At 48.1% G+C, this 24960-nt stretch overlaps 1 protein-coding gene across 3 annotated transcripts in view; it reads left to right on the top strand.

Moving 5' to 3' along the window:
* NUP133 (nucleoporin 133) overlaps nucleotides 1–24960 on the top strand; it is a 211997-nt gene that overhangs the window by 150910 nt on the left and 36127 nt on the right. For all 3 annotated transcript variants that reach the window (XM_033938695.1, XM_033938694.1, XM_033938696.1), the window contains exon 19: nucleotides 2412–2545. In XM_033938695.1, the coding sequence (XP_033794586.1) occupies nucleotides 2412–2545 (134 nt within the window). The remainder of the gene's footprint in view (nucleotides 1–2411; nucleotides 2546–24960) is intronic.

Raw genomic sequence — 24960 nt, 5'->3', positions numbered from 1 at the left:
TTAAGATAGTCGCTTCAATTACATTGGACAGTAACCTCTTTACACAAAGCCTTGTGCCATTGCAAAGTTTTGGTGGGTCAAGGTTGCTAAGTAAAATAACTGGAGATCCCACAGCTTTTTACATTTTTTCCATTGACATGAATGGGTGAAATATGATTTTCTGTTTGTAGCTCCGCCCACGTGAGCAGGTGGGCCGCGAGACCCCCAGAACATATCACCCCAGGTAGTGAGGGATCTGCATACCAAGTTTCGTTCAAATCGGTCCCACACCTTTTTACATTTTTTCCATTGACTTGAATGGGTGAAATCTGATTTTCTGTTTGTAGCTCCGCCCACGTGTGCAGGTGGGCCACGAGACCCCCAGAACATATCACCCCAGGTAGTGAGGGATCTGCATATCAAGTTTCGTTCAAATCGGTCCCACAGCTTTTTACATTTTTTCCATTGACTTGAATGGGTGAAATCTGATTTTCTGTTTGTAGCTCCGCCCAGGTGTGCAGGTTGGCCGCGAGACCCCCAGAACATATCACCCCAGGTAGTGAGGGATCTGCATACCAAGTTTCGTTCAAATCGGTCCCACAGCTTTTTACATTTTTTTCCATTGACTTGAATGGATGAAATCTGATTTTCTGTTTGTAGCTCCGCCCATGTGTGCAGGTGGGCCGCGAGACCCCCAGAACATATCACCCCAGGTAGTGAGGGATCCGCATACCAAGTTTCGTTCAAATCGGTCAAGCCGTTTTTGCGTGATCACGGCACATACACACACACATACATACACACATACCTCCGATTTTATATATATAGAAGATAGATAGAAGATACTGTTAATTGCACAGTAGCTAAACGGTTTATAAAACAAAATTAAATAAAAAATAAAGGCAAGGACTTACAGTGAAATTGAACAGTCTCTTTATTTCCTGGTACACTTCCATTTCCATTTCAATGGATAGGCACTAACACAGTGGTGCTAGGTAGGGCTCCTTTTACTAAGGTGCGCTAGCGTTTTTAGCGCGCGCTAACCCTACACTACGTGCCAAGAACTAACGCCAGCTCATTGCTGGCGTTAGTGTCTAGCACGTGCGGCAATGCTGCGTGTGCAAAAATTTAAGCACTGATTTCAGTGCTTAACTTTGACTAGGACAACTGACTGTCAGGTCCTGTATTTTCATATGGCTTTCCATTTCCCTTATACCTAGTATTTGCAGTTTATGCTACCTTCTTCCTAACTCCAGCCTACTAACTTAGCTTGGGCTAAGCTATGGCATGGGCCACTCCGTCATGGAGCCTAATCAGGCTTTAAGAGGAAATTTTCCAGGAATCCAAAAACTCCTTAGCAAGGCTGAGTTTCAAGAGATTTTTCTCACTGTTCGTCAGGCTAAGTGTTTGTTTTACGGTTTTATTTGACACCTTATCCACCTGGGACCCCTGATGAAGGCGTGTTTACCAAAACACGGACCGTGTCGGGTCCCTTGATACAAGGTGGTAACATTAACCGCATTCATGATCTTGGTTTAAATAAGTTTAACCTGCATCTTTGTACATTTTTCTGCTACTCCAAGATATCCCAGTGTCAATTACCACTTTTTTCTTCATGCAGCTTATAAGTCCACCTCACACAGCCACCTAGCTCATTGGCCTCAAAATTAGTACACTGTTCAAGTTTGGAGGAAGAAACAATCACTATCACAATTTGAATAGTACCTAGGATCTGTAAGGAGCCCTTAAAATGTGCCCTTTTGAAGAGCCTTCTTGTAGATGTATTTTTGCAAGCAAGGTAGATGGGATGCTGTGGAAAAAGATGTGCCTAATTTCAGTGAGCCAGGCTGGACAACACTGTCGGGAGTTGAACACATGGTTTCAGCAATCCTGAGGATTATACATTTATAAAATGTTCTCCAGAAAACACAATTGGTTTAAAAGAAATCTCTTCCATTTGCAATCTCTGTTGCTAGTAGGAGACAACTAGTAGAACATGTTATCATTTGCCTTATCAACTAAGACTAAGGGCTCCTTTTACTAAGGTGCGCTAGCGGTTTTACAATGCCCCTTGCGCTAGACGCTAACGCCTCCATAGAGCTTGCGTTAGTATTTTTCGTTTAGCGCATGGTTTGCGCGCACTAAAAACGCTAGCGCACCTTAATAAAAGGAGTCCTAAGTCATAAGAAAAGTATGAGATGATCAAAGGTACAGAAGTGATGAAAACCCCAAGTTTAGGAATAATGCATGTAACAATCCTAGGATAGTTAACTAGAGCCCTCTCCCTTTCTTCTTCACCGGCCAGATTTTATTTTGCACATATCTTCCATATGCTGTTCATATATAATAATTTGATGACATTTGTCAAGGAAAATAGAGAGCAAAATGTCTTTTGTAATTAAGTTTAACAATTTCTCTTTTGGTCTCTTTAGTTTCCCTTGGACAGTACCAGTGGGCTGCTGCTCTTGCTGAAAAATACTGTGATTTTGATATATTGGTACAGATGTGCGAACAGACAGATAACCAAGCTAAACTGCAGCGTTATATGACACAATTTTCAGACCAGGTAATATTTTGTTTTTAATCCTGGCAATCAGTGATAAATTAAATTGTATCTTAAATATGTCATTTTCCTGTGTTCTCAAAAGTTGTAATCAATCTAAGAATTGGCTGGATGCATATAAATTTTTTTCTCATTGCATGACAAATTATTTTAAAAAAACTTGTGTGAGCAACAAGTTCTAAAAACCAACAATTTTCCTGATTTGCAATTATTTTTGTGAGTGACTATGTAAATTCTGTGAGTGACACTCCAAGAATCTATGAGCGATTGCTCACATGCTCCTCTTAGAAGGAACATAAGCTGTAACATATATTAACTCTTTTTTCCTTCATATACAATCTGAAATATAGACCAGATCCGACAATCTGTGATCTTGAAGAGAGTATATAGCCCTATAAGTTACTTCACAGAACCAAGTTTTTAACTACCAGAACGTATCACCATATGAACTGTGCTTAGACGTCACCCAAGAATTAGTAGGAGTACCAGCTGATTTTTCAGAATGTTGGGTATCATTAAGAAGGGTATCACGACCAGGACAAAGGAAGTCATCCTGCCACTGTATCGTGCTATGGTGCGCCCGCACCTGGAGTACTGTGTTCAGTTCTGGTCGCCGTACCTCAAGAAGGACATGGAGGTACTTGAGAGGGTCCAGAGAAGAGCAACTAAGCTAATAAAGGGCATGGAGGACCTCTCATATACTGACAGGCTTTTCTCCCTGGAAAAGCGAAGACTTAGAGGAGACATGATAGAAACCTTCAAGATCATGAAGGGCATAGAAAAAATAGACAGGGAAAGATTTTTCAAATTAAGGGGATCAATAAATACAAGGGGGCACTCAGAAAAATTGAAAGGGGAGAAGTTTAGAACAAACGCCAGGAAGTTCCATGGAACCCGCTACCAGAGGATGTGATAAACCGGAGCACTCTACAGGGGTTCAAAGAAGCTTTGGATAGGTACTTGGAAGACAAAGGGTTTGAGGGGTACAGATAAGAGTAGAGGTAGATTATAGGGATGGGATTAGAAGTAAGTTACAAAATTAATCAGGGACCACTGTTCAGGCACTAGGACTGATGGGCCGCCGCGGGAGCGGACCGCTGAGCAAGATGGACCTCTGGTCTGACTCAGCGGGGGCAACTTCTTATGTTCTCAAATGCCCTCAGATTATCCAAATCGCCAAACAGTACTCCTTCCAGCAGATTTTGTCTACAAAATGAGGTAGAAAATAGAGAATGACACAGTGGATGTTACCCGCGAGTAGCCGCAGGTAACCCGCCAAAACGGTGGAGGGGGGAAAGATGCTCACCGCAGGTACGGGGACAAGACCATCCACCGCCCCGTGGAGCAGTGAATGGCCTTGTCCCCGCAGTTAAGGGAGGGAATGCGTGCGATCTCTGATCGCGCGCAGCCCCCTCCCTCCTTCCTACCTACCCACCCAAATCTATCCCCTCCCCCTTCGCAGCATGTTTGAAGGTTTCAGTCTTGTTGAAAGCCGCCGGAGTGTACGTGCAGTCACGCATGTGTGGGCGGAAGCTTCTCCTCTGACGCAACTTCCGGTTGCATCAGAGGAAAAGCTTCCGCCCACACACGCACACGACTGCACGAACACTCCGGTGGCTTTTAACAAGTCTGAAACCTTAAAATGCGCTGCGAAGGTAAGTGGGAGGGAGATACACGGACCGTGCGAGGAGTGCTGAAGGGCAGTGAGGTGCCGAGAGGGAAGGGTGGATGCTGTGGGGACGGGGCGGTGAAAGGGACGGTGGTCCGGTGATGGGGCAGTGACAGGGACAGATTTTATCTCAGGACAAGCAGGCATGATATTCTCACATGTGGGTGATGTCATCTACGGAGCCCCGATGCGGACAGCATTTCAAGCAAACTTGATTGAAGATTCAAGCTTGCTGGCTGCACCACGCATGTGTGCCTCCTGCTCCACTAGAGGGCGCATCCCCTCCTCGTGGTCTCCAGTTCGATTTTTTCCGCTGTGCTAAGAAGACACGTTTTTCTTAGCGCTGCCCTAGTTCCTTCTTTGCACCGCGATTTATTACTTTTTTTTTTCTTTTCTACCGCTAAAATTCGCTGTGCATAACAAATTTTTTCTTTCTTCCTGCTCATCGCGCTTTTCGCGCCTTTTTCTCGCGATCTGGGGGCTCCCGGATCGCCGCGACCGCGAGGCCTGATTGGCCGCAGCCGCCTGGATGTCCCGGCCCATTACAGGCTTTAAAAAGTGCACCAGGTGCGAGCGTCTTCTATCTCTCACAGATCCACATCGCTGGTGCATCCTTTGCCTGGGGGCCGACCATCCAACGGAAACTTGCCCCCGGTGTGCAACTTTTCAACAGCGGGCGCTCCGCCGCCGACGGGCCCGCATGGCAGAGCTATTTGCTACCGATCAACCCTCGGCCTCGAGATCGGCCCCAGCCTCGGCCCCGGCCTCGATCTCGGCCTCGACTACATCGGCCCCGCCTCGGGACTCGACTTCGAAGACCTCGAGCTCTCATAAGTCCTCGGCCCCGGGTAAGTCCCCTCTTCCTTCCTCAGGTTCCACATCGTCAAAGAAGCCAACCTCGGGGACAATGGCCGGACAGAGTGGAAACTCCTTACCCACGGCCCCGGCGAAAACCCCAAAGACCTCGGGACGTGCCTCCACCCCTCGGGAATGCTCCGAAGCGAGATCGCCCCCGGTGGAGAGCACAGCGGCCTTGGACATGCCATCGATGCTGTCCGTGCCAGTATTCCAGGAACTGCTCCGAGCAATGATCACAATGAAGCTATCCACTGCCATGGCTCACCTGCAACCGGCCTCGGCCTCGCACGCTCCGGACCAGCCTGAGCAACGCGCCGAGACCCCTCGAGGAAAACCGCGCCGTTCTCGTCGCCTCTCCTCTTCATCGGATTCCTCTCCGAGGCATTCGAGGCATCCGAGGCTTTTGAAACGAAAATCGAGACCCCTCTCTAAGAAGGCCCGGAGTTCCCCTCCGGCTCGAGGGCGCACCCCCTCGACTCGATCGGGGGAGCCGCTAAGGGTCACCGAGCTTTCTCTCACCAACCCACAGCTCCTACTGACTCCCCCTCGGTCCGGGGCTCCGGTCCGAGGCCCTAGGCTTTCGCCGAGGGAGTCCGGGGAGGGATCCCCGACCAGGCACCGGTCGGTACCCAGAACCCCGGCGGCGTCCCCGAGGGGCTCCTCGAGGCGACGCAGGTCCTCGACCCCGGAGTGCTTCCACAGCGCGTCTCCGGTATCGGACCGAGGGTCTGAGCGAGAACCCCGCTATTCGAGGGAGGCTTCTCCTTCCTTCTCAGCCAAACGGAGGTCTCGGTCACCGTCCCCGCAAGGGGCCACGGAACCCCATCGACCATCCTTCACGAGGTTCGTCCAGGACATGGGACGTGCCCTTGACTTGGACTTACAATCTGACTCAAGGTACTCCAAGGAATACCTGGCGGAGCTGGATATGCCTTCCCCGCCCCGAGAGTCCCTCCGGCTACCACTGAACCCGGTACTCGGGCAGACCCTTATCAGGAACCTCGAAACTCCTTACATGGTGACGGCGGTCCCATCTAAAATGGAGTCTAAGTACCGGACGGTACCTCACCCGGGGTTTGAGCAACCACAGCTGTCCCACCAATCCCTGCTGGTGGAGTCATCTCTGAAAAAAGCTCACCCCTCGAGGGTGTCCGCGGCGGTCCCTCCTGGATGCGAAGGCCGGACACTGGACAAATTTGGACGCCGGTTGTATCAGAACTCTATGATGACCGCCAGAGTCCTGAACTACACCTTCACTTTTTCTTCCTACCTGAAGCACCTCATTGGGCGGCTTGCCTCCTTTTCGGAGAGCTTACCCACCCCTCGCCAGACAGAGTTCAGCCTCCTCCTCGAGGATTTTTCCAACCTCAGGCTACACCTGTTCCACGCCGCTTATGACGGCTTCGAGCTATCTTCGAGAGTCGCAACCTTCGCGGTGGCCATGCGCCGACTGGCATGGCTACGACTCGTCGATATGGACCCCAACCTGCAAGATCGACTAGCCAACCTCCCTTGCGTTGGGAAGGAACTTTTCGACGACACCATTGAGGCTGCTACGAAACGGTTGTCTGAACACGAACGTTCCTTCGCATCTCTTGTCCGACAGAAGCCTAAACCACAGGCATCTCGCTCTTTCCGGGGATTACCTCGACGCTACCCCCAGAAGTCCACACCGGCCTTCTCCAGACCACCGCCGCGACGCCCCCAGGCTCACGCTAGGGCTCCACCAAAGTCACAGCCCACGGCGTCGGCGAAGCCATCTCCGTCCTTTTGACGAAATGAGCGGACGGGGGCGGGCCCCCTCCGCACCTCTACCGGGCCCCCCCCCATCGGGGGCCGCCTTCAAGCCTACTACCCTCGCTGGAAAGCCATCACGTCGGACTCATGGGTCCTTGGCGTGATCTCGTCAGGGTACTCGCTCAACTTTCAAGAGGTACCCCCCGACAGCCCACCGAGCACATGACCTCCCAATCGAGCGCAGTTGCCCCTCCTCCTCTCCGAGGCACAGGACCTCCTCCGCCTGTGGGCGGTGGAACCGATCCCCCAAAATCAAAGGGGCCAAGGGTTTTACTCCCGTTACTTCCTGGTACCGAAGAAGACGGGAGACCTGCGCCCGATCCTAGACTTAAGGCGCCTGAACAAGTTTCTGGTACGGGAAAAGTTCCGGATGCTTTCACTTCCGATTCTTTACCCCTTAATCGGCGAGGGCGATTGGCTCTGCTCCCTCGACCTGAAGGAGGCCTACACCCATGTTCCGGTGCACCCTGCTTGCCGCAAGTTCCTGCGTTTTCAGGTGGGAGACCTTCACCTGCAATATCGGGTCCTCCCCTTCGGCCTGTCCTCGTCCCCCCGAGTCTTCACGAAGTGCCTCGTAGTGGTCGCGGCTGCATTGCGCTCCCGAGGTCTGCAGGTATTCCCCTACCTGGACGATTGGTTGATCAAAGACCCGACCAGGGAGGGGGGCTATTTCAGCGACCCAACAGACTATTACTTCTCTTCAGTGTCTGGGGTTCGAGATAAACTTCCCAAAATCCCAACTATGCCCCTCTCAATCCTTACAATTCATCGGGGCCATGCTGGACACGGTCCGCCTTCGCTCCTTCCTCCCCCCTCAGCGTCAGGAGGCATTGGTAAACCTGAGCCGACAAGTCTCGAGATCGAACTCGGTCTCGGCATGACAAATGATGACGCTCCTCGGCCACATGGCCTCCACAGTCCACGTTACCCCGCTTGCTCGCCTTCATCTGTGGTTACCACAGTGGACTTTGGCATCACAATGGCGACAGGATCGGGACCTGATCAACCGCCACGTGACAGTGACTCCTTCCTTGCAAAGATCGCTCCGTTGGTGGGCCAACTCTTCGAATCTTTCCAAGGGTTTGCTCTTTCTCGCCCCTCCACACCACAAGGTCCTAACCACGGACTCGTCGGAGTACGCTTGGGGGGCTCATGTGGACGGTCTCCGCACTCAAGGTCTGTGGTCCGCAGAGGACCGTCGCTGCCACATCAACGTGTTGGAACTCCGGGCCATCTACCTCGCCGCAGTGGCCTTCCAACACCTGCTTCGCGACCGAGTGGTTCTCGTCCGTACGGACAACCAGGTGGCGATGTACTACGTAAACAAGCAAGGAGGGACGGGGTCTTGGTCCCTCTGCCAAGAAGCTCTACGGCTCTGGGAGTGGGCGATCTCCCAAAACATCTCCCTTCGAGCGATTTACATCCAAGGAGAACAAAACTGCCTGGCGGACAGGCTCAGCCGCCTCCTCCAGCCACACGAATGGTCCCTGCATGCCCAGGTACTGCAACAGGTGTTTGACACGTGGGGGACCCCACAGATAGATCTGTTCGCCTCCCCCAACAATCAAAAACTGCCTCTCTTCTGCTCGAGGATATACTCCCCGGACCGCCTCGAGGCAGATGCTGTCCTCCTAGACTGGGAGGGGAAGTTTCTTTATGCGTTCCCGCCATTTCCTCTGATTCTGAGAACGCTGGTCCATCTGAAGTCGGTAAGGGCCACTCTGATCCTCATCGCCCCTCGATGGCCTCGCCAGCCCTGGTTTTCCCTACTACTTCAACTCAGTGCCAGGGAACCTCTACTTCTGCCTGTCTTTCCCTCTCTGCTATCACAGAGTCGGGGCTCACTGTTACATCCCAATCTTCAGTCTCTTCATCTGACTGCTTGGTTTCTTTCCCCCTGAATCCCTTCCCTGTATCTCAGTCGGTCAGGGAAGTGTTGGAGGCCTCTCGGAAAGTCTCGACTAGACTCTGCTATTCTCAGAAGTGGACTAGATTCTCGTCCTGGTGTTCATCTCACCGCCAGGACCCGGTGTCGGTCCCAGTGTCCTTGGTTCTAGAGTACCTGCTTCATTTATCTCACTCGGGCCTAAAGACCAATTCCATTCGAGTGCACCTTAGTGCGATTGCTGCCTTTCACCAGCCCCTGGAAGAAAAGGCTCTCTCACTCCATCCCTTGGTCTCTCGTTTCATGAAAGGTCTTTTGAATGTTCATCCGCCACTCAAACCACCTCTGGTGGTTTGGGATCTCAATGTAGTTCTGGCTCAACTGATGAAACCTCCCTTTGAGCCCTTGGATAAATGTCACCTTAAATTTCTCACTTGGAAAGTGATCTTCCTACTTGCACTCACGTCTGCCCGAAGAGTTAGTGAGCTGCAGGCTTTGGTAGCGGACCCACCTTTCACTGTATTCCATCACGACAAGGTGGTCCTCCGCACCCACCCTAAGTTCTTACCTAAGGTGGTGTCTGATTTCCACCTCAACTAGTCCATTGTTCTACCTGTGTTCTTCCCCAAGCCCCACTCTCATCCCGGAGAAGTGGCGCTTCACACTCTCGACTGCAAGCGGGCGTTGGCCTTCTACCTCCAACGCACCCAATCTCATCGGACGGCCCCCCAATTGTTTTTGTCCTTCGACCCTAACAGGTTGGGGCGCCCAGTTTCCAAGCGCACCCTGTCCAACTGGTTGGCTGCTTGTATTTCTTTCTGCTACGCTCAGGCTGGTCTCGCGCTGCACGGTCGAGTGACGGGACATAAGGTCCGAGCGATGGCAGCTTCGATAGCTTTCCTCAGGTCCACGCCCATCGAGGATATCTGCAAGGCTGCCACGTGGTCTTCGGTTCATACTTTCACCTCACACTACTGCCTGGATACACTGTCCAGAAGCGATGGCCAGTTTGGCCAATCGGTCTTACGTAACCTATTTGCTTGAATAGCCAACCTTCCCTCCATCCCGTGTCAGTTAGCTTGGAGGTCACCCACATGTGAGAATATCATGCCTGCTTGTCCTGGGAAAAAGCACAGTTACTTACAGTAACAGGTGTTATCCAGGGACAGCAGGCATATATTCTCACAACCCGCCCACCTCCCTGGAGTTGGCTTCTTTGCTGGATATGTGAACTGGAGACCACGAGGAGGGGATGCGCCCTCTAGTGGAGCAGGAGGCACACATGCGTGGTGCAGCCAGCAAGCTTGAATCTTCAATCAAGTTTGCTTGAAATGCTGTCCGCATCGGGGCTCCGTAGATGACGTCACCCACATGTGAGAATATATGCCTGCTGTCCCTGGATAACACCTGTTACGGTAAGTAACTGTGCTTTTTCCCCCCATGTCATTCTCTAGTAGAAAATACTATGCAGCATATTGCAGAATGGAGCAGCAGCCTTTCCTGATTTCCTAGTTATAGCTCCTAGGTTCCTGTGTAGGGCAAACAAATTTGATCACATCTGTCCTATACTTAGCGGGTTACATTAGTTGCCTGTATGTCTCCAATTTCAGTTTAAGATTTTGATACTAGCACATCGTGACTTATATGGAGGCGTTCCCTCATGTTTGTCTGCTTCATTGTCTCCTCACATACCAGGTTGTTACTGTCAATCACTTCATGAACAAAGCCTAATTCTGCCTCCTCCTTCCTGAGCTTATCTTGAGTCCATTTGCCACTGTTTATTCTTAATTGCTTCTATTTTGTGGCATTCCCTCTTTGTTCCACTTTTCAATTAGCTATCTCAGAAGAAATTTAAATTCTTGCTTGAAACTTTTTTTTTCAGCTTGGCTTTTAACACCTAATCACTGCAAATTGGTTTGGGCAGGCAGCATGTGATTGTCTAGGTTGTATGTTTTCCCTGAATCTTTCCTATTTTTTATGGAGTTCCAGATTTCATGACTTTTTATTTGTTTTTATTTTTATAATTTTTTTTTGTGAACACTTTGACCTCTTTGCCAGAAAAGGCAGTGCAGCAGATTTTTCAAAAACATAAACAAAGAGGCCTGGTTAGGTGAAATTCCAGATTATCCTTTTCTGGATTGGTTATGCTCCCTGGATTTCAGAGGCTTTACACATTTTCATCCACCTTCTTCATAAGAAATATCTTTATTTTACAATAATGAATTCCATTGTTTCCTTTGTTTTGACATTTCTGCAGTACTGAGAATTTTTAAGAGTGCCTAGCAGTTGTAACTGCCCACCTTCGAAGGATGGGAATCTGTCCTTCCTTACCAGAATAATTAGTTACTAAAGGATTGATTCTCCCCAAAAGTCATAGTCTCTTCAAACAGTTTAATTTCTGGAGTTATGGTACGTTATATGTAATCTTATATCCCGCCAAATCTTCACAAAGCGGAGTTCAAGATGGGTTACATATCACTACACAGAAATTAACAGTGGGTTACAATAAACATATAATGCAAAATCAGGTCAAACTAACCCCTAACTAAGACTTCTGGGGGAAAAAAATGTGTTTTAAAATTTTTGCAAAACAGAGCGTACAGAATGGTGATGCAGATCTCGATAGGAAGTAAATTCCAAATTTTGCAGTTCAATAGTTAAATGATTTGCAGTAAGTCATTTTATACCTTTTAGAGATGGAAAAAGATAAAATCAAATGATTAGAATGACAATGTTCAACAGACTTGCCTAATAATTCAGTAAATCTGGAGAAACTATCGGGAGCATTTCCATACAAGTTCTTAAATGCCAAACTACATAACTTAAATGCAACCTAGTTTTCTCCCAGGAGCTCTATAAACAATGGTGTAACATGATCAAATCTTGATTTACAAAATATGTCTCGTTGCTGTGTTCTGTATCAGCTGAATTTTTTTTCATTAATTCACTGAAATTCCTGAAAGCAGTGCATTACAATAGTCAAGTAATAACAGAATAGTCGACTGGACCAGTATACTGTAATGTTGTTTGAAACTATAGGATCTCACCCTTCTTAACTGTTGCAGTATATAAAAAAAAAAGACGACTTCCAGACTAAATGGTTAGCATCAAGTCTCAAGTTTATTAAAATTTATTATACCGCCTATAAGAGATTTCTAGGTGGTTTACAGTATAAAAATATAAAAAAGGGAAAGACGAACAGTAGGACTTACAGGGCGAACATCAGACAAGTTTTGACAGTGTCAAATAGAATTGATAATGAGGTAGAGAGGAAGAATTACAATTCTGAATAGGAAAGGAAGACAATTAAGATTAGTACAATGGGGAAGGGAATTTTGTGTCTGTGTTGGAGACAGTTGCGTACCTAGGGTATGTGGCACCCGGGGCCCATCATTTTTTGACACCACCCCCGATGTAAAAAAATATTTTTTGTAATAACCATGAAACGGAATAAATGGTCAGAATAGAAACAGGCAGTGAAAATTTTCTTTTATTGAACCTCATATATGTAACCATTATTATCCCAGGACAAGCAGGCAGGTATTCTCACTAGTGGGTGATGTCATCCGACAGAGCCCCGATACGGACATCTTGCAAGCATGTCTTGCTTGAAGAAACTCAGAAGTTTCGAGATGCCCGCACCGCGCATGCGCCAGTGCCTTCCCGCCCGATGGTCCGGACGTGTCTCCTCAGTTCTTTTTCTTCCGCGGAGCTGAGAAGTCTATCTTCAATTTGCGCCCATTGAATCTCTTTTTTGCCTTCTATTTTGCCGCGGGTTGAGTTCTTTTGGCTCTCCTGTGCATTTATTTCTTTCTTTGATTTCTTTTTTCAAAAAAAAAAAAATTTTTCCTTCCGATACCGGGTCGGCTGCGTGGCTGGGGCCCCGCGCCTTCGACCTTGCGGCGGAGCTTTTCCGGCCTATGTCCCAGCTGATTACCGGTTTTAAAAAGTGTAGCAAGTGCCAGCGCGCGATTTCGCTCACGGACCCTCATCGACGCTGCTTACAGTGTCTGGGACCGGATCACTTCCCGAAATCGTGCCGGCCTTGCTCCACTCTGACGGCGAGAGCGTTTAAGCGCCGCTGTCTACTGTGGGAGTCCATGTTCAAGTTGGAAGCTTCATCGGATCCTGCAGCTTCGACATCGATGGGTGCTTCGACTCCTTCCGCGAAGCCCTCTGCCTCCCTGGCTACTTCAGGCCTCCTGAAGCCGGCATCGTTCACACCGGTTTCGGCCCCGGCTTCGGCGCCGGTGCCTTCCTCCATCTCTTCGGAGCAGGTATCAACCCCGACAGTTCCACCGGTGGTGCTCAAGGTGCCGAAGACTGGCAAGCAGAAGCACGCAGCACCGAAGGAGCGCGGAGACCGTGCGGAAGGGCCCCCTTTTGGTGCAGATCCCTCCATATCGGCTTCGTTGCGGTCCCTTCTGGAGGCTCAGTTCGTGGAGCTCATGTAGACCATGGGGCCTCGGCTGATTGCCACCATCCAGGGTGACCTCCCAGCTTCGGCTTCGAGGGGCGGACCGCCCCCTCCTCCTCCTCCTCGCCGCACGACCTCGTTGCTTGGCGAGGAGGAGCGGCGAGCGGTGTCCGGGTCCTCGAGGAGGTCCTCCGTTAGTGCTGTGCCTCCTTTGGAACCGATTCCCTCGAGGAGGGCCTCCCTTAGTGATATGCCTCCCTTGGAGCCCATCCCCTCGAGGAAAGCCTCGTTTAGTGACCTGCCTCCCTTGGAACCGATTACTCCGCCCCATGACTCAGTATTGCATCCACCTTCGGGGCCACCCAGTCCTGGGCATAGCAGGAAGCAGGACGAGTTCTTCCGAACCCCCTATCAAACCTGGGCGGCGTCGGGGGAGGCGCCGACTCTTCCGCCTCTGCGATCGACGGCATCGAGTCCGATCTGCTCCTTGGAGGCGTCTGACCCAGTTTCTCACAGACGGGCTCGATCCCCTTCCAGGCATCGGGAGGGGCATCGATCCAGACATTCTTCGAAGCATTCCTCTCGGCACTCGACCGTCTCGCCTCAGAAGAAATTGCCTCGGTTGGGGTATGCTGCTTCGACTGGGTCTCCTCCTCCGAGCCCGGAGTTCGAGGACCCCGAGGTTTTCTACTCGTCCTGTTGCTCGCAGGCCTCTCTGGAGCCTGAAGCCTCTTCTTCTTCTAGTCCGTCTCGCAGACCGGCGACGGCGGACCAACTGTCCTTTTCATCGTTCCTCAGGCAGATGGCAGATGACATGGACATTACTCTCGATGCTGGGTCTCGATATTCCAAGGAGTACCTCGATACCATGCACTTGCCTCGTCCTCCGGCAGAGTCCTTGCGGCTTCCCCTGCACAAGCTCCTCGACCAGACCTTCATGCGATGCTTCGAGTCTCCTTACTCTATCCCTGCAGTCCCTGGCAAATTGGATGCGCGGTACCGCACGGTGCATCATAAAGGCTTCGAGGGTCCTCAGCTTTCTCACCAGTCCCTCCTGGTCGAATCCTCGCTCAAGCGGTCTCATCCTGGCCAGGTCTATGCTTCAGTGCCTCCGGGCCGCGAGGGCAGAACCATGGATAAGTTTGGTCGACGCATCTATCAGAATTCGATGATGGCGTCTCGAGTCCTGAATTACAATTTCCACTTTGCAGCCTACTTGGAATTTTTTCTACCTGTGCTTCGGAAGTTCACACCATACATCGAGTCCCAGGCTAGGTTTGAGTTTGAGGAAGTGGTTGCTTCGCTGTCCCAACTTCGGCTTCAGTTGATGCAATCTGCCTATGATGCGTTCGAGCTCTCAGCCCGAGCGGCGGCCTGCTCGGTGGCGATGCGCCGGTTGGCCTGGTTGCGGACCACTGATATGGACCCGAATCTTCAGGACCGACTGGCGAACGTCCCGTGTGCTGGGGCGGATCTTTTTGACGAATCCATCGAGACTGTCACGAAGAAGTTGTCTGACCACAAAAAGTCCTTCCAATCTATCCTTCGGCCGAAGCCTAAGCCTCAGCAGTCTCGACCTTCTCGTCCGCCGTTGATTTATCAGAGGCGTTATCAGCCGAGGCAAACTCCACCTGCTAGGCAACCGGCGAAGCGTCAGCCTCCCCAGAAGGGTCAGCCTAAGTCTCAGTCGCCTGCTGTCCCTAAGACCACTCAGCCTTTTTGACTGTCTCGTTGAGGGCATAACCAACCTTGTTCTGCCTCCCCCTGTTTTTCCCATCGGAGGGCGCCTCCATCATTTTTATCATCGCTGGGAGGCCATAACAACCGACCTCTGGGTCCTTACTATCATCAAGGAAGGATACTCTCTTCATTTCCATTGGGTCCCTCCGGACCACCCTCCAAGAGAGTATCCTTCCAACTTGACTCAGACCGCCCTTCTTCTTCAGGAAGCTCAGGCTTTGCTCCGGCTTCGTGCCGTGGAGCCGGTTCCGACGGACCAACTGAACCAGGGGTTTTACTCCCGGTACTTCCTTGTTCCGAAGAAGACGGGCGACCTGCGACCCATTTTGGACCTCAGGGTCCTCAACAAATTCCTAGTCAAAGAGAGGTTTCGCATGCTGACACTTGCTTCTCTCTACCCCCTCCTCGAGCAGAACGACTGGTTATGCTCTCTGGATCTCAAGGAGGCCTACACTCATATTCCCATTCATCCGGCCTCTCGCAAGTTCCTCAGATTTCGGGTGGGACATCTCCATTTGCAGTATCGAGTGCTTCCATTCGGCCTGTCTTCGTCCCCCAGAATCTTCACCAAATGTCTGGTGGTGGTGGCCGCGGCCCTTCGGAACCAAGGTCTTCAGGTATTCCCCTACCTCGACGACTGGCTGATCAAGGCTCCCTCGGCCTCGGGGGTCCTCTCAGCGACCCTGTCAACGATTCTGTTCCTGCAGAGTTTGGGATTCGAGATCAACTTTCCCAAGTCTCATCTACAGCCGACCCAGTCTCTTCCCTTCATCGGGGCTGTCCTGGATACCGTACGTCTCAGAGCATTCCTTCCTTCTCAGCGCATGGATGCTCTTCTTCATCTCTGCCAGTCTGTGTCTTCTCGCCAGACCATCTCAGCGAGACACATGATGGTCCTCCTGGGCCACATGGCCTCTACAGTTCATGTGACGCCGTTTGCCAGACTCCACCTCAGAATTCCTCAGTGGACCCTGGCATCTCAGTGGACTCAGGTGTCAGATCCGTTGACTCGACACATCACAGTCACTCCTGCTCTTCGGCAGTCTCTGCTCTGGTGGATGACCTCTTCGAATCTATCCAGAGGTTTGCTGTTTCATTCTCCTCCCCACCAGAAGGTTCTCAGAACCGATTCCTCGACCTATGCCTGGGGAGCGCATCTGGATGGGCTTCGCACTCAGGGATTCTGGACCTGTTCGGACCGACTCCATCAAATCAATCTTCTGGAGCTCAGAGCCATCTTCAATGCTCTTCAAGCTTTTCAACATCTGCTTCACGACATGGTGGTCCTCATTCGCACCGACAATCAGGTCGCCATGTATTATATCAACAAGCAAGGGGGCACGGGCTCAGCCTCCCTCTGCCAGGAAGCTCTCAGAGTCTGGGATTGGGCGGTTCGCCACAACACCTTCCTCAAAACTGTCTACATTCAGGGGAGGGACAATGTCTTGGCAGACAAACTGAGTCGTCTTCTCCAGCCTCACGAATGGACACTCCACTCCAAGCCCCTTCATCAGATCTTTGCTCAGTGGGGAACGCCTCAGATAGACCTCTTTGCGGCTCCCCACAATTTCAAGCTGCCTCAGTTTTGCTCCAGGATCTACGCTCCTCATCGCCTCGAGGCAGATGCTTTTCTGCTGGATTGGGGGAATCGCTTTCTGTATGCGTTTCTGCCATTCTCTCTCATTCAAAAGACTCTAGTCAAACTGAAGTCCGAACATGCCACCATGATTCTGATAGCTCCTCGGTGGCCCAGGCAACCTTGGTTCTCCCTTCTACTTCAACTCAGCAGCAGGGAACCGTACCTACTTCCAGTGTTTCCTTCACTGCTTACTCAGCATCAGGGGTCTCTGCTTCATCCCAACCTGCAGTCTCTCCACCTGACAGCTTGGTTCCTCTCAACGTAACTCCGCACCAGTTTTCCCAGGCGGTGAGGGATGTCTTGGAGGCTTCCAGGAAGCCTGCTACTCGTCAATGCTACTCCCAAAAATGGACTAGATTTTCTTCATGGTGTATTTCCAATTCTAAGGAGCCTCAGCGAGCCTCCCTATCCTCTGTTTTGGACTATCTTTTACATCTGTCTCAGTCTGGTCTCAAGTCGACATCTATACGAGTCCACCTGAGTGCTATTGCGGCTTTCCATCAGCCTCTACAAGGGAAACCTCTCTCTTCTCATCCTGTGGTTTCCAGATTTATGAAAGGACTTTTTCATGTCAATCCTCCTCTCAAACCGCCTCCAGTGGTTTGGGATCTAAATGTTGTCCTTTCTCAGCTTATGAAACCTCCTTTTGAGCCTCTGAGCAAGGCTCCACTAAAGTTTCTCACTTGGAAAGTGGTTTTTCTGGTGGCCCTCACATCTGCTCGCAGGGTCAGTGAGCTTCAGGCCTTGGTGGCGGACCCACCTTTCACAGTATTCCATCATGACAAGGTGGTCCTCCGCACTCACCCGAAATTCCTGCCTAAAGTGGTCTCTGAATTTCACCTCAACCAATCCATTGTGCTTCCAGTGTTCTTTCCAAAGCCTCATTCTCATCCTGGAGAATCAGCTCTTCACACTCTGGACTGTAAACGTGCTTTGGCTTTCTACTTGGATTGCACCAAACCACACAGAACTGCTCCTCAACTTTTCGTCTCCTTTGATCCAAACAAGTTGGGACGACCTGTATCGAAGCGCACCATCTCCAACTGGATGGCGGCTTGTATCTCTTTCTGCTATGCCCAGGCTGGATTACCCCTTCCCTGTAAGGTCACAGCACATAGGGTCAGAGCAATGGCAGCCTCTGTAGCCTTCCTCAGATCAACACCGATTAAGGAGATTTGTAGGGCTGCCACTTGGTCCTCGGTTCATACGTTCACCTTTCATTATTGTCTGGATACTTTCTCCAGACGGGATGGGCAGTTTGGCCAAACTGTGTTACAAAATTTGTTCTCCTAAGTTGCCAACTCTCCCTTCATCCCATTGAGGTTAGCTTGGAGGTCACCCACAAGTGAGAATACCTGCCTGCTTGTCCTGGGATAAAGCAATGTTACTTACCGTAACAGTTGTTATCCAGGGACAGCAGGCAGCTATTCTCACGTCCCACTCACCTCCCCTGGGTTGGCTTCTCTGCTAGCTACCTGAACTGAGGAGACACGCCCGGACCATCGGGCGGGAAGGCACTGGCGCATGCGCGGTGTGGGCATCTCGAAACTTCTGAGTTTCTTCAAGCAAGACATGCTTGCAAGATGTCCGTATCGGGGCTCTGTCGGATGACATCACCCACTAGTGAGAATAGCTGCCTGCTGTCCCTGGATAACAACTGTTACGGTAAGTAACATTGCTTTCCAAACATAACATAAATTATGTCTGAATTGTCATGACATCAGAAGTACATATGGAGTAGTTGCAGGTGATGCTTGGGACAGTTCTGATTGTGTTAGTTTGGTTTTATGTGTTTTTTAATAGAAGGGTTTTTATTTCTTTTTTGATGGTTTTGTAGTCTGTGGTCGAGGTCAATAGGTTGTAGAGTTGGGGGTCAAGTGTTAGGAGGTTGTCGAACAGTTTTTTTTCTTTTGACGTTTTTGGTTGGAGGGTGTGTGAATGGTGCGTGAGTTCTCCTATGTCTGGTTGAGGTGAATTGAATTATTTAGCTGAAAAAATTAGTTATCCCCCCATTCCACACACATTAATTCTCTTCCATTTTTGTTCCCATTATAAAAAACACTGATAAGTTTCCAGAAAAAAAATACATTAAAATAAGAAGTGAAAACAAAGGCCCCTACAGATGAGAACATAACATAAGAATAGCCTAACTGGGTCAGACCAATGGTCCATCATGCCCAGTAGCCCATTCTCATGGTAACCAATCCAGGTCACTAGCATCTGGTCAAAACCTAAAGAGTAGCAACATTCCATGCTACCGATCCAGGGCAAGCAGACATTTCCCCCATGTCTTAATAACAGACTATGGACTTTTCCTCCAGGAATTTGTCCAGACCTTTCTTAAAACCAGCAACACTATCTGCTTTTACCATAACTTCTGGCCACTTCATTTTTAAGCTTAGATCTTTCCTTCCAAACAGAGACCTTGCTAGATGTCAAATACAGAAAGAACAAGGTAACTTCACAAGGACTTAGCTGTGCAGGAAATGTGAATCTCCTCATACACCCACCATATAGTGCAAAAATGTGCAAAGGTCTGTTTTTTTCTTTCGATCACTACAAAGCCTAATGCCACACAAGCAGCGCTGTTACAAACATATTCTGAAGGTCAATGCTAAGGTTAACAAAGTTTCCTTTCTTAGACCACAAGGAGATACTGACAAACCACTGGAAGAGATCCCAAAACAACTACCCAGTGTGTGAACCAGTTGAGTGGAGTGGACTAACTGGGGGGTGGAAATGGGCCCGGAGTTTGCTCAGCAGAATTTCCCAGACCACCTCTTCTTCTCAACACATTGACCCGCTGCCACCACCACCACCACCACCACCATTAGGAACACCTCACCGGGTAGGCCAGCAATGCTTATAAACTTTATAAAACACATTATTATATTTTCTTATAAAGCACATATTTTAACTGAACTCTCTGACATCCTCAGCCTTGCCATTCACAAAAATAGAAGGAAGAAAAGTTCCCGTTTCCTGCTGTCTCATGTCCCCGGCTTATACAATATTTTTCTTCTGCAGACCCTTCAAAAGTCTGACCAAATCCTTGTTTCACTTGCTTTATAAAGTACTCAGAATGCCATCTCTCCCCAATCCCAGGTCCTAAAGTCTAAGACAGTAGCGCAAACTAGTGCTGCCCGATTCAGGAAAAAAAAATTTTTTTGATTCGATTCAGCCTATTGAATTGGTTTTTCGATTTGATTTTCCTGCCCAATTGGGTGGTTTTTGGTTTTTTTTCAAACATCCTGGTGGGTTTATTTTATAGCTTTTTCACCCCCCCCTTTGGCTTCTCCTAACCACACTGGCGCTGTGGTGTAAATAAAATAAAGAAACAAAAAGGACTTTTTCTCTCTCTGTTAAATCCTAGCTCACGTTTACGGTCTAACACCAGCTCTGGCAGGAAACACGTTTCAAATCTGACATATTGTAATCACAAAACAGAAAATAGAATTAGTTTTTCTACCTTTTGTTGTCTGGTTATTTTTCTAATCTTGTTGGTCCAAGGCTCTGGTTGTCTTCTGATAACTTGCTTGCCAGGGTCTCCTTCTTCCTTCTTTCATGCTAACCATCCATCTGCCATCTCTGTCCTCCCTGTTTCTCTTCCCTCCCCAGGAGGTCTGGCATCTTTCTTTTTTTCGTCTCCCTCCACAGATCCATCTTTTCTTAACTACCCTTTCATCCAGCATCTCTCCCTCCTTCCCTACCACCCCAGGGTCCATCATCTCTCCCTTTCTTTTCCCAACTACCCTTCTATCCAGTATCTCTATCCCCCTCTCCACATCATCCTTTGTGTCCAACTTCTCTCCCTTTCTGTTCCTTCCCTCCCTAAAAACCATGGTCCATCATCTCTCTCCCTCTCTCTATTTTCAGACTCATTATTTCTTCCCACCCAAAGTCCGGCATATGCGCGTCTCTTTGAACCCCCCCCCTTCCCTCCATATACTTCTACACCAGGGCCTCCCCTCTCCTGAAGGTCTGACCCCCCTTAAAGGTCTGCATCCCACCCCTGAAGGCCTGTCCACCCCCTTGAAGGCCTGCACCCCCCGAAGGCCTGTCTCCCCCCCTTGAAGGCCTGCCTGCCCACCCCACCCTGAAGGCCTGATGCCCCGCCCCACCCCGAAGGACCGCTCGCCCCCCAACTCTAAAGGACCGCCTCCCCGCTTTGGCGCTGCTTCCTCCGCCGCGGTCCCGCCTCCCCTTGGTACGCCACTGGTTGGAGAGGAGAAGATATGGTGTAGTTTACGGATCGAACGCATCCTTAAATAAAAAGTCTTTGGAATAAAAAAGTCTTCAATTTGAATCTGTCCAATGAGCTATCTAAATTGACTCCTAAAACTTTAGAGGACGTCTCAGTATTGATGCTAACTCCATATGCCAGTATAATAGTAGGTGGAATCAAATGTATCTGAGACCATATTAGTTTACTTTTTTCAGTGTTTAGCCTAAGATAGTTAAAGCTCTAGACAACTTGATAGACAAACTTGCCAAATTCAAGTCTACAGAAATGAAAAGAAAAATATTCTCTGCAGGGATTAGAACAATTGAATTTAGTTTCTAAGCTTCCTCATAAAGTACCAGAAATAAACTCTCAGACTTTACGATTGCAGTTTATCAGGACTCTAATAAGAAAGGTAAACTTTTCTTCTAGATCAGACAACAGGTAAAAATCACAAGGAGCTCATGAACAAGGAAAATTCCCTCATAGTAGCATAGTAAATGACAGCTGATAAAGAAGACCTGAATGGTCCATCCAGTCTGCCCTGCATTACAATTTCATGATTAAATTAAAATGTCTTTTTTCTTTGTTATTTCTGGGCCATAGACCTTAGAAGTCTACTGTCTTTGGTGGGTTTCCTTCCAACTACTGGAGTTGCCATTGAAGCTCACTCCAACCTATCCAAACCATCTCCTTTGTGGGATTCGGACAGTGAAAGTTTGCCCATTCATATTCTAATTAGAAATCCTCTATGTTCATCCCACTCTTCTTTGAATTCCAACACAGTTTTCCTCTCTACCATCTCCCTTAGGAGGGCATTCTAGGCATCCACCACCCTCTCTGTGGAAAAAGAATTTCCTAACATTGTTCTTAAGTCTACCACCCCTCAACCTCAATTTATGTCCTCTAGTTTTACCAGTTTCCCTTCTCTGGAAAAGATTTGGTTCTATATTAATACCTTTCAAATATTTAAATGTCTGTATCATATCACCCCTGTCACTTCTCTCCTCCATAATATACATGTTGAAGTCTTCTGGTCTCTTCTCATACTTTATTTGACGCAACACCCCTACCATTTTTGTCGCTTTCCTCTGGACCACTTCAAGTCTTCATATATTCTTAGCTAGATATTGCCTCCAAAACTGAACATAATACGTCAAGTGGGGCTTCACCAATGACCTGTACAGGGGCATCAACACCTCCTTTCTTTTCTGGTTATGCCTCACATTATACAGCCTAGCATCTTCCTATCTACAGCCACGACCTTGTCACACTGCATCATCACCTTCAGAACGTCAGACACCACCCTAAAACTCCCTTGCTAAGTGAACAAAGGGCTAGATGCACTAAAGTTTCCAATCGTCTAAGAATCGCTGCTAAACTGATTTGACCGATCGTACCAGATGCACAAAATGACTTACCGCTTGTTTTTCTGTGTGATCGCTCATTCTCTGATCCGGCCATGCAAATAAGTTATTAATATTAAAATTCCATGCAAACTGTCTGACCGATCGATGCTCTAACATTGCTTCACCATTCACAAAAAAATAGCGATCACATTGACTGACATGAAAAGCCAGACAGATTTAAACCTGTTGGTAACTGACAGGTCTGCCTGTTTTTTGTTTCATTTTTTTAAATGGCACAGATGTGTCTGTGTTAAACACACATAATATGTGCCCCATTTAAAAAAAAAGCGAGCTGAGCCCCCACTATGAGCCGAGCACCCCCCCCTCGATGACAATTGCAGGTCTCCAATACCATCCGCACACCCCCAGATGATGATGGCTGCACCCACGACAGGGACACACCCAGAAATACAGGAGAGATACCCACTCCCTCCTACTTCAGCAACCTGGTTGTGCATCCAGACCACCTGTGCCTCTCCCCCCCCACCCCAACTTTTGGGTTTCACCAGTTTATGTTTAACTGTAACCCTAGAGGCATGATCTGGCAGCCTGGGAGTACCATATGGGATAATATATAACTGCTTGTCCTTGTTGAAAGCAAAGTTACTCACCTGTGGCAGGTGTTCTCTGAGTACAACAGGTATATATTCTCACAACCTGCCTACCTCCCCTAGTTGGCATACGCGGCCCTAAAAAATTTAAAGTGTCTGTAGCAGGTTCCATCATCTGTATGTGAGAATATATACCTGCTGTCCTCAGAGAAGACCTGCTACAGGTGAGTAACTTTGCTTTATCTCCATCAAAGGCTTTTGTGTGACGTTTCACGAGGTTCAGTGCTTGAACCTATGCTGTTTAATATTTTCAAAGCTCCAATTGCTCTCCTTAGCCATTCCTTGAGTGTTAATGTTTACTGTTATGGATATGAGATCCAGTTATTGTTCCATTAACTTCACACACGGCTCAACTAATTGTTGATATTTTTGTTAAACTAAATTTAATTGCTGACTGGATTACTAATAATGATTTGAAATTAAACATTTCTAAAACCATTACTGTGAGGGTTAATTCAACTATTTCCTATTTACCCAAAATACACAGGGTTCATATCCCTGTAAGTGATTCTGTTAAAATTTTAAGAGTCACTCTGGACAACCTTCTAACTTTACTAAGTCACATTTCTCTTTTTGACCAGTCTACATGTTACACTTTGCAACTCATCCACTCAGTGCACTCTCTTTTACTTTTTATCCCTTTGAATCATGGTTCACACTTTAGTAGTTTCTCAAATTGATTATTATAACTCTCTCCTCATTGTCAACTTAGCAAGCTACAGATTGTTCGAAACATTACAGTAAAATATTTATATGGGGCAAAAAAATTTGACAATGTTATTTCTCATCGCTGAACATTGGCTCCATATTTTCTTTATATTGCTTTTAAGATGGCCAGAAAAGAAACACAAATAGCTAGACTAACATAATATTTTTTCAGGGAAGAATATTTTATCACTGACATTGTTTAGAATTGCTGGCACATGGCATACAATGATATTTACAACAGGAGATTCATAAATATGCCAAACAGTCCTAGCACTATAAAGCATCAATTCATCTAGCAAGAAAACTGAACAAGCCAAATTATTTCAGATCACTATAGAAAATTCATGCCAACAGAATACCTGGTCCTGGTTACAGAAGCCAAACACAAATACCAAATACAAAATAACTGACCATAAACAAGAAATAAAAATATGTAAACAGAAATTAAATTGAAACCTCAAGAAGCCAGCCTTGCATGTAGCACAACACCAAAGAAATAGAAAGAAATGCATTTTCCTCTGTGCTGTATAGAATATAAAGATGTGTGTGTGGGGGGGGGGGGTATAATCAGGGATTTGCCCTTGATCTCTGGCCAAAGAAAGTCCTAAGCCAACCTGAAGAACATACAGCTTGGTAGTGGGCTTAAGGGTTTGGTCTGGACCATGTCTAACACCAAAAACTGATATATTCTAATAATTAAATAGAAAATAAAATTATTGTTCTACTTTTGTTTGGTCATTTTATTTTAATTAAATTGATCCAAGTTTATTACAATTTTGCTATCTCACATTATGGCAAAACCTCCTAAGTGCTTACAATCTGAAAATTTAAGGGAGAAGAACAGGAGGGGGGGTGGGGGAAATATTGGATGTACTGTGCATCTAATCAGGATTCCTTCCAAAAGAGGTTAGGAAGATTTTTGAAGCGGGTTATGAATTTGCATCCTTAAAGAGAAATATCTTTGGCTCAGATTTGAAATGATCCAAGGAGGTCTGTACTCTAAGCAGTTTCTTGTTTCTGCTTTCCTCAGCATCTCCCTTCTTGTGTCCCTATCTTCACCTGTCCAGTACCTTCTTTGTGTCCATCTCTCTGTGTCTAGCATTGCCCTTCTGTATCTCTATCCCCCCATATCCAGAATATTTGTCCTGTGTCCCTACCTCCCTTGTTAAGTATCATCCTTGTTTTCCTATTTTGTCTCTCTCCACCCTCCTCCCCATCCAGCATCTTTCCCTCCCTCTGTGGGTCCGTTATCTCCCCCCTCCATTCCCTGTATACCAATATCTCTATCTCCTTTCCCTCTTCCTCCTCTCCTTGTCCAGTATCTCTCCCCTCTCTTCCTTCCATTCTCTGCAGTTCAGAATGTCTCTCTTATTCTCCCTCCCTCCCCCATGATGTTATATCTCCTCCACCCCCACTCCCAGGATTCAGTATTTCTTTTGCCTAGATAAAGTACCCCTCCCTCC

Source organism: Geotrypetes seraphini, chromosome 3 (genome assembly GCF_902459505.1).
Source record: "Geotrypetes seraphini chromosome 3, aGeoSer1.1, whole genome shotgun sequence".
In the NCBI taxonomy this organism is placed as follows: Eukaryota; Metazoa; Chordata; class Amphibia; order Gymnophiona; family Dermophiidae; genus Geotrypetes; species Geotrypetes seraphini.
This window is presented reverse-complemented; position numbering and strand designations above follow the sequence as displayed.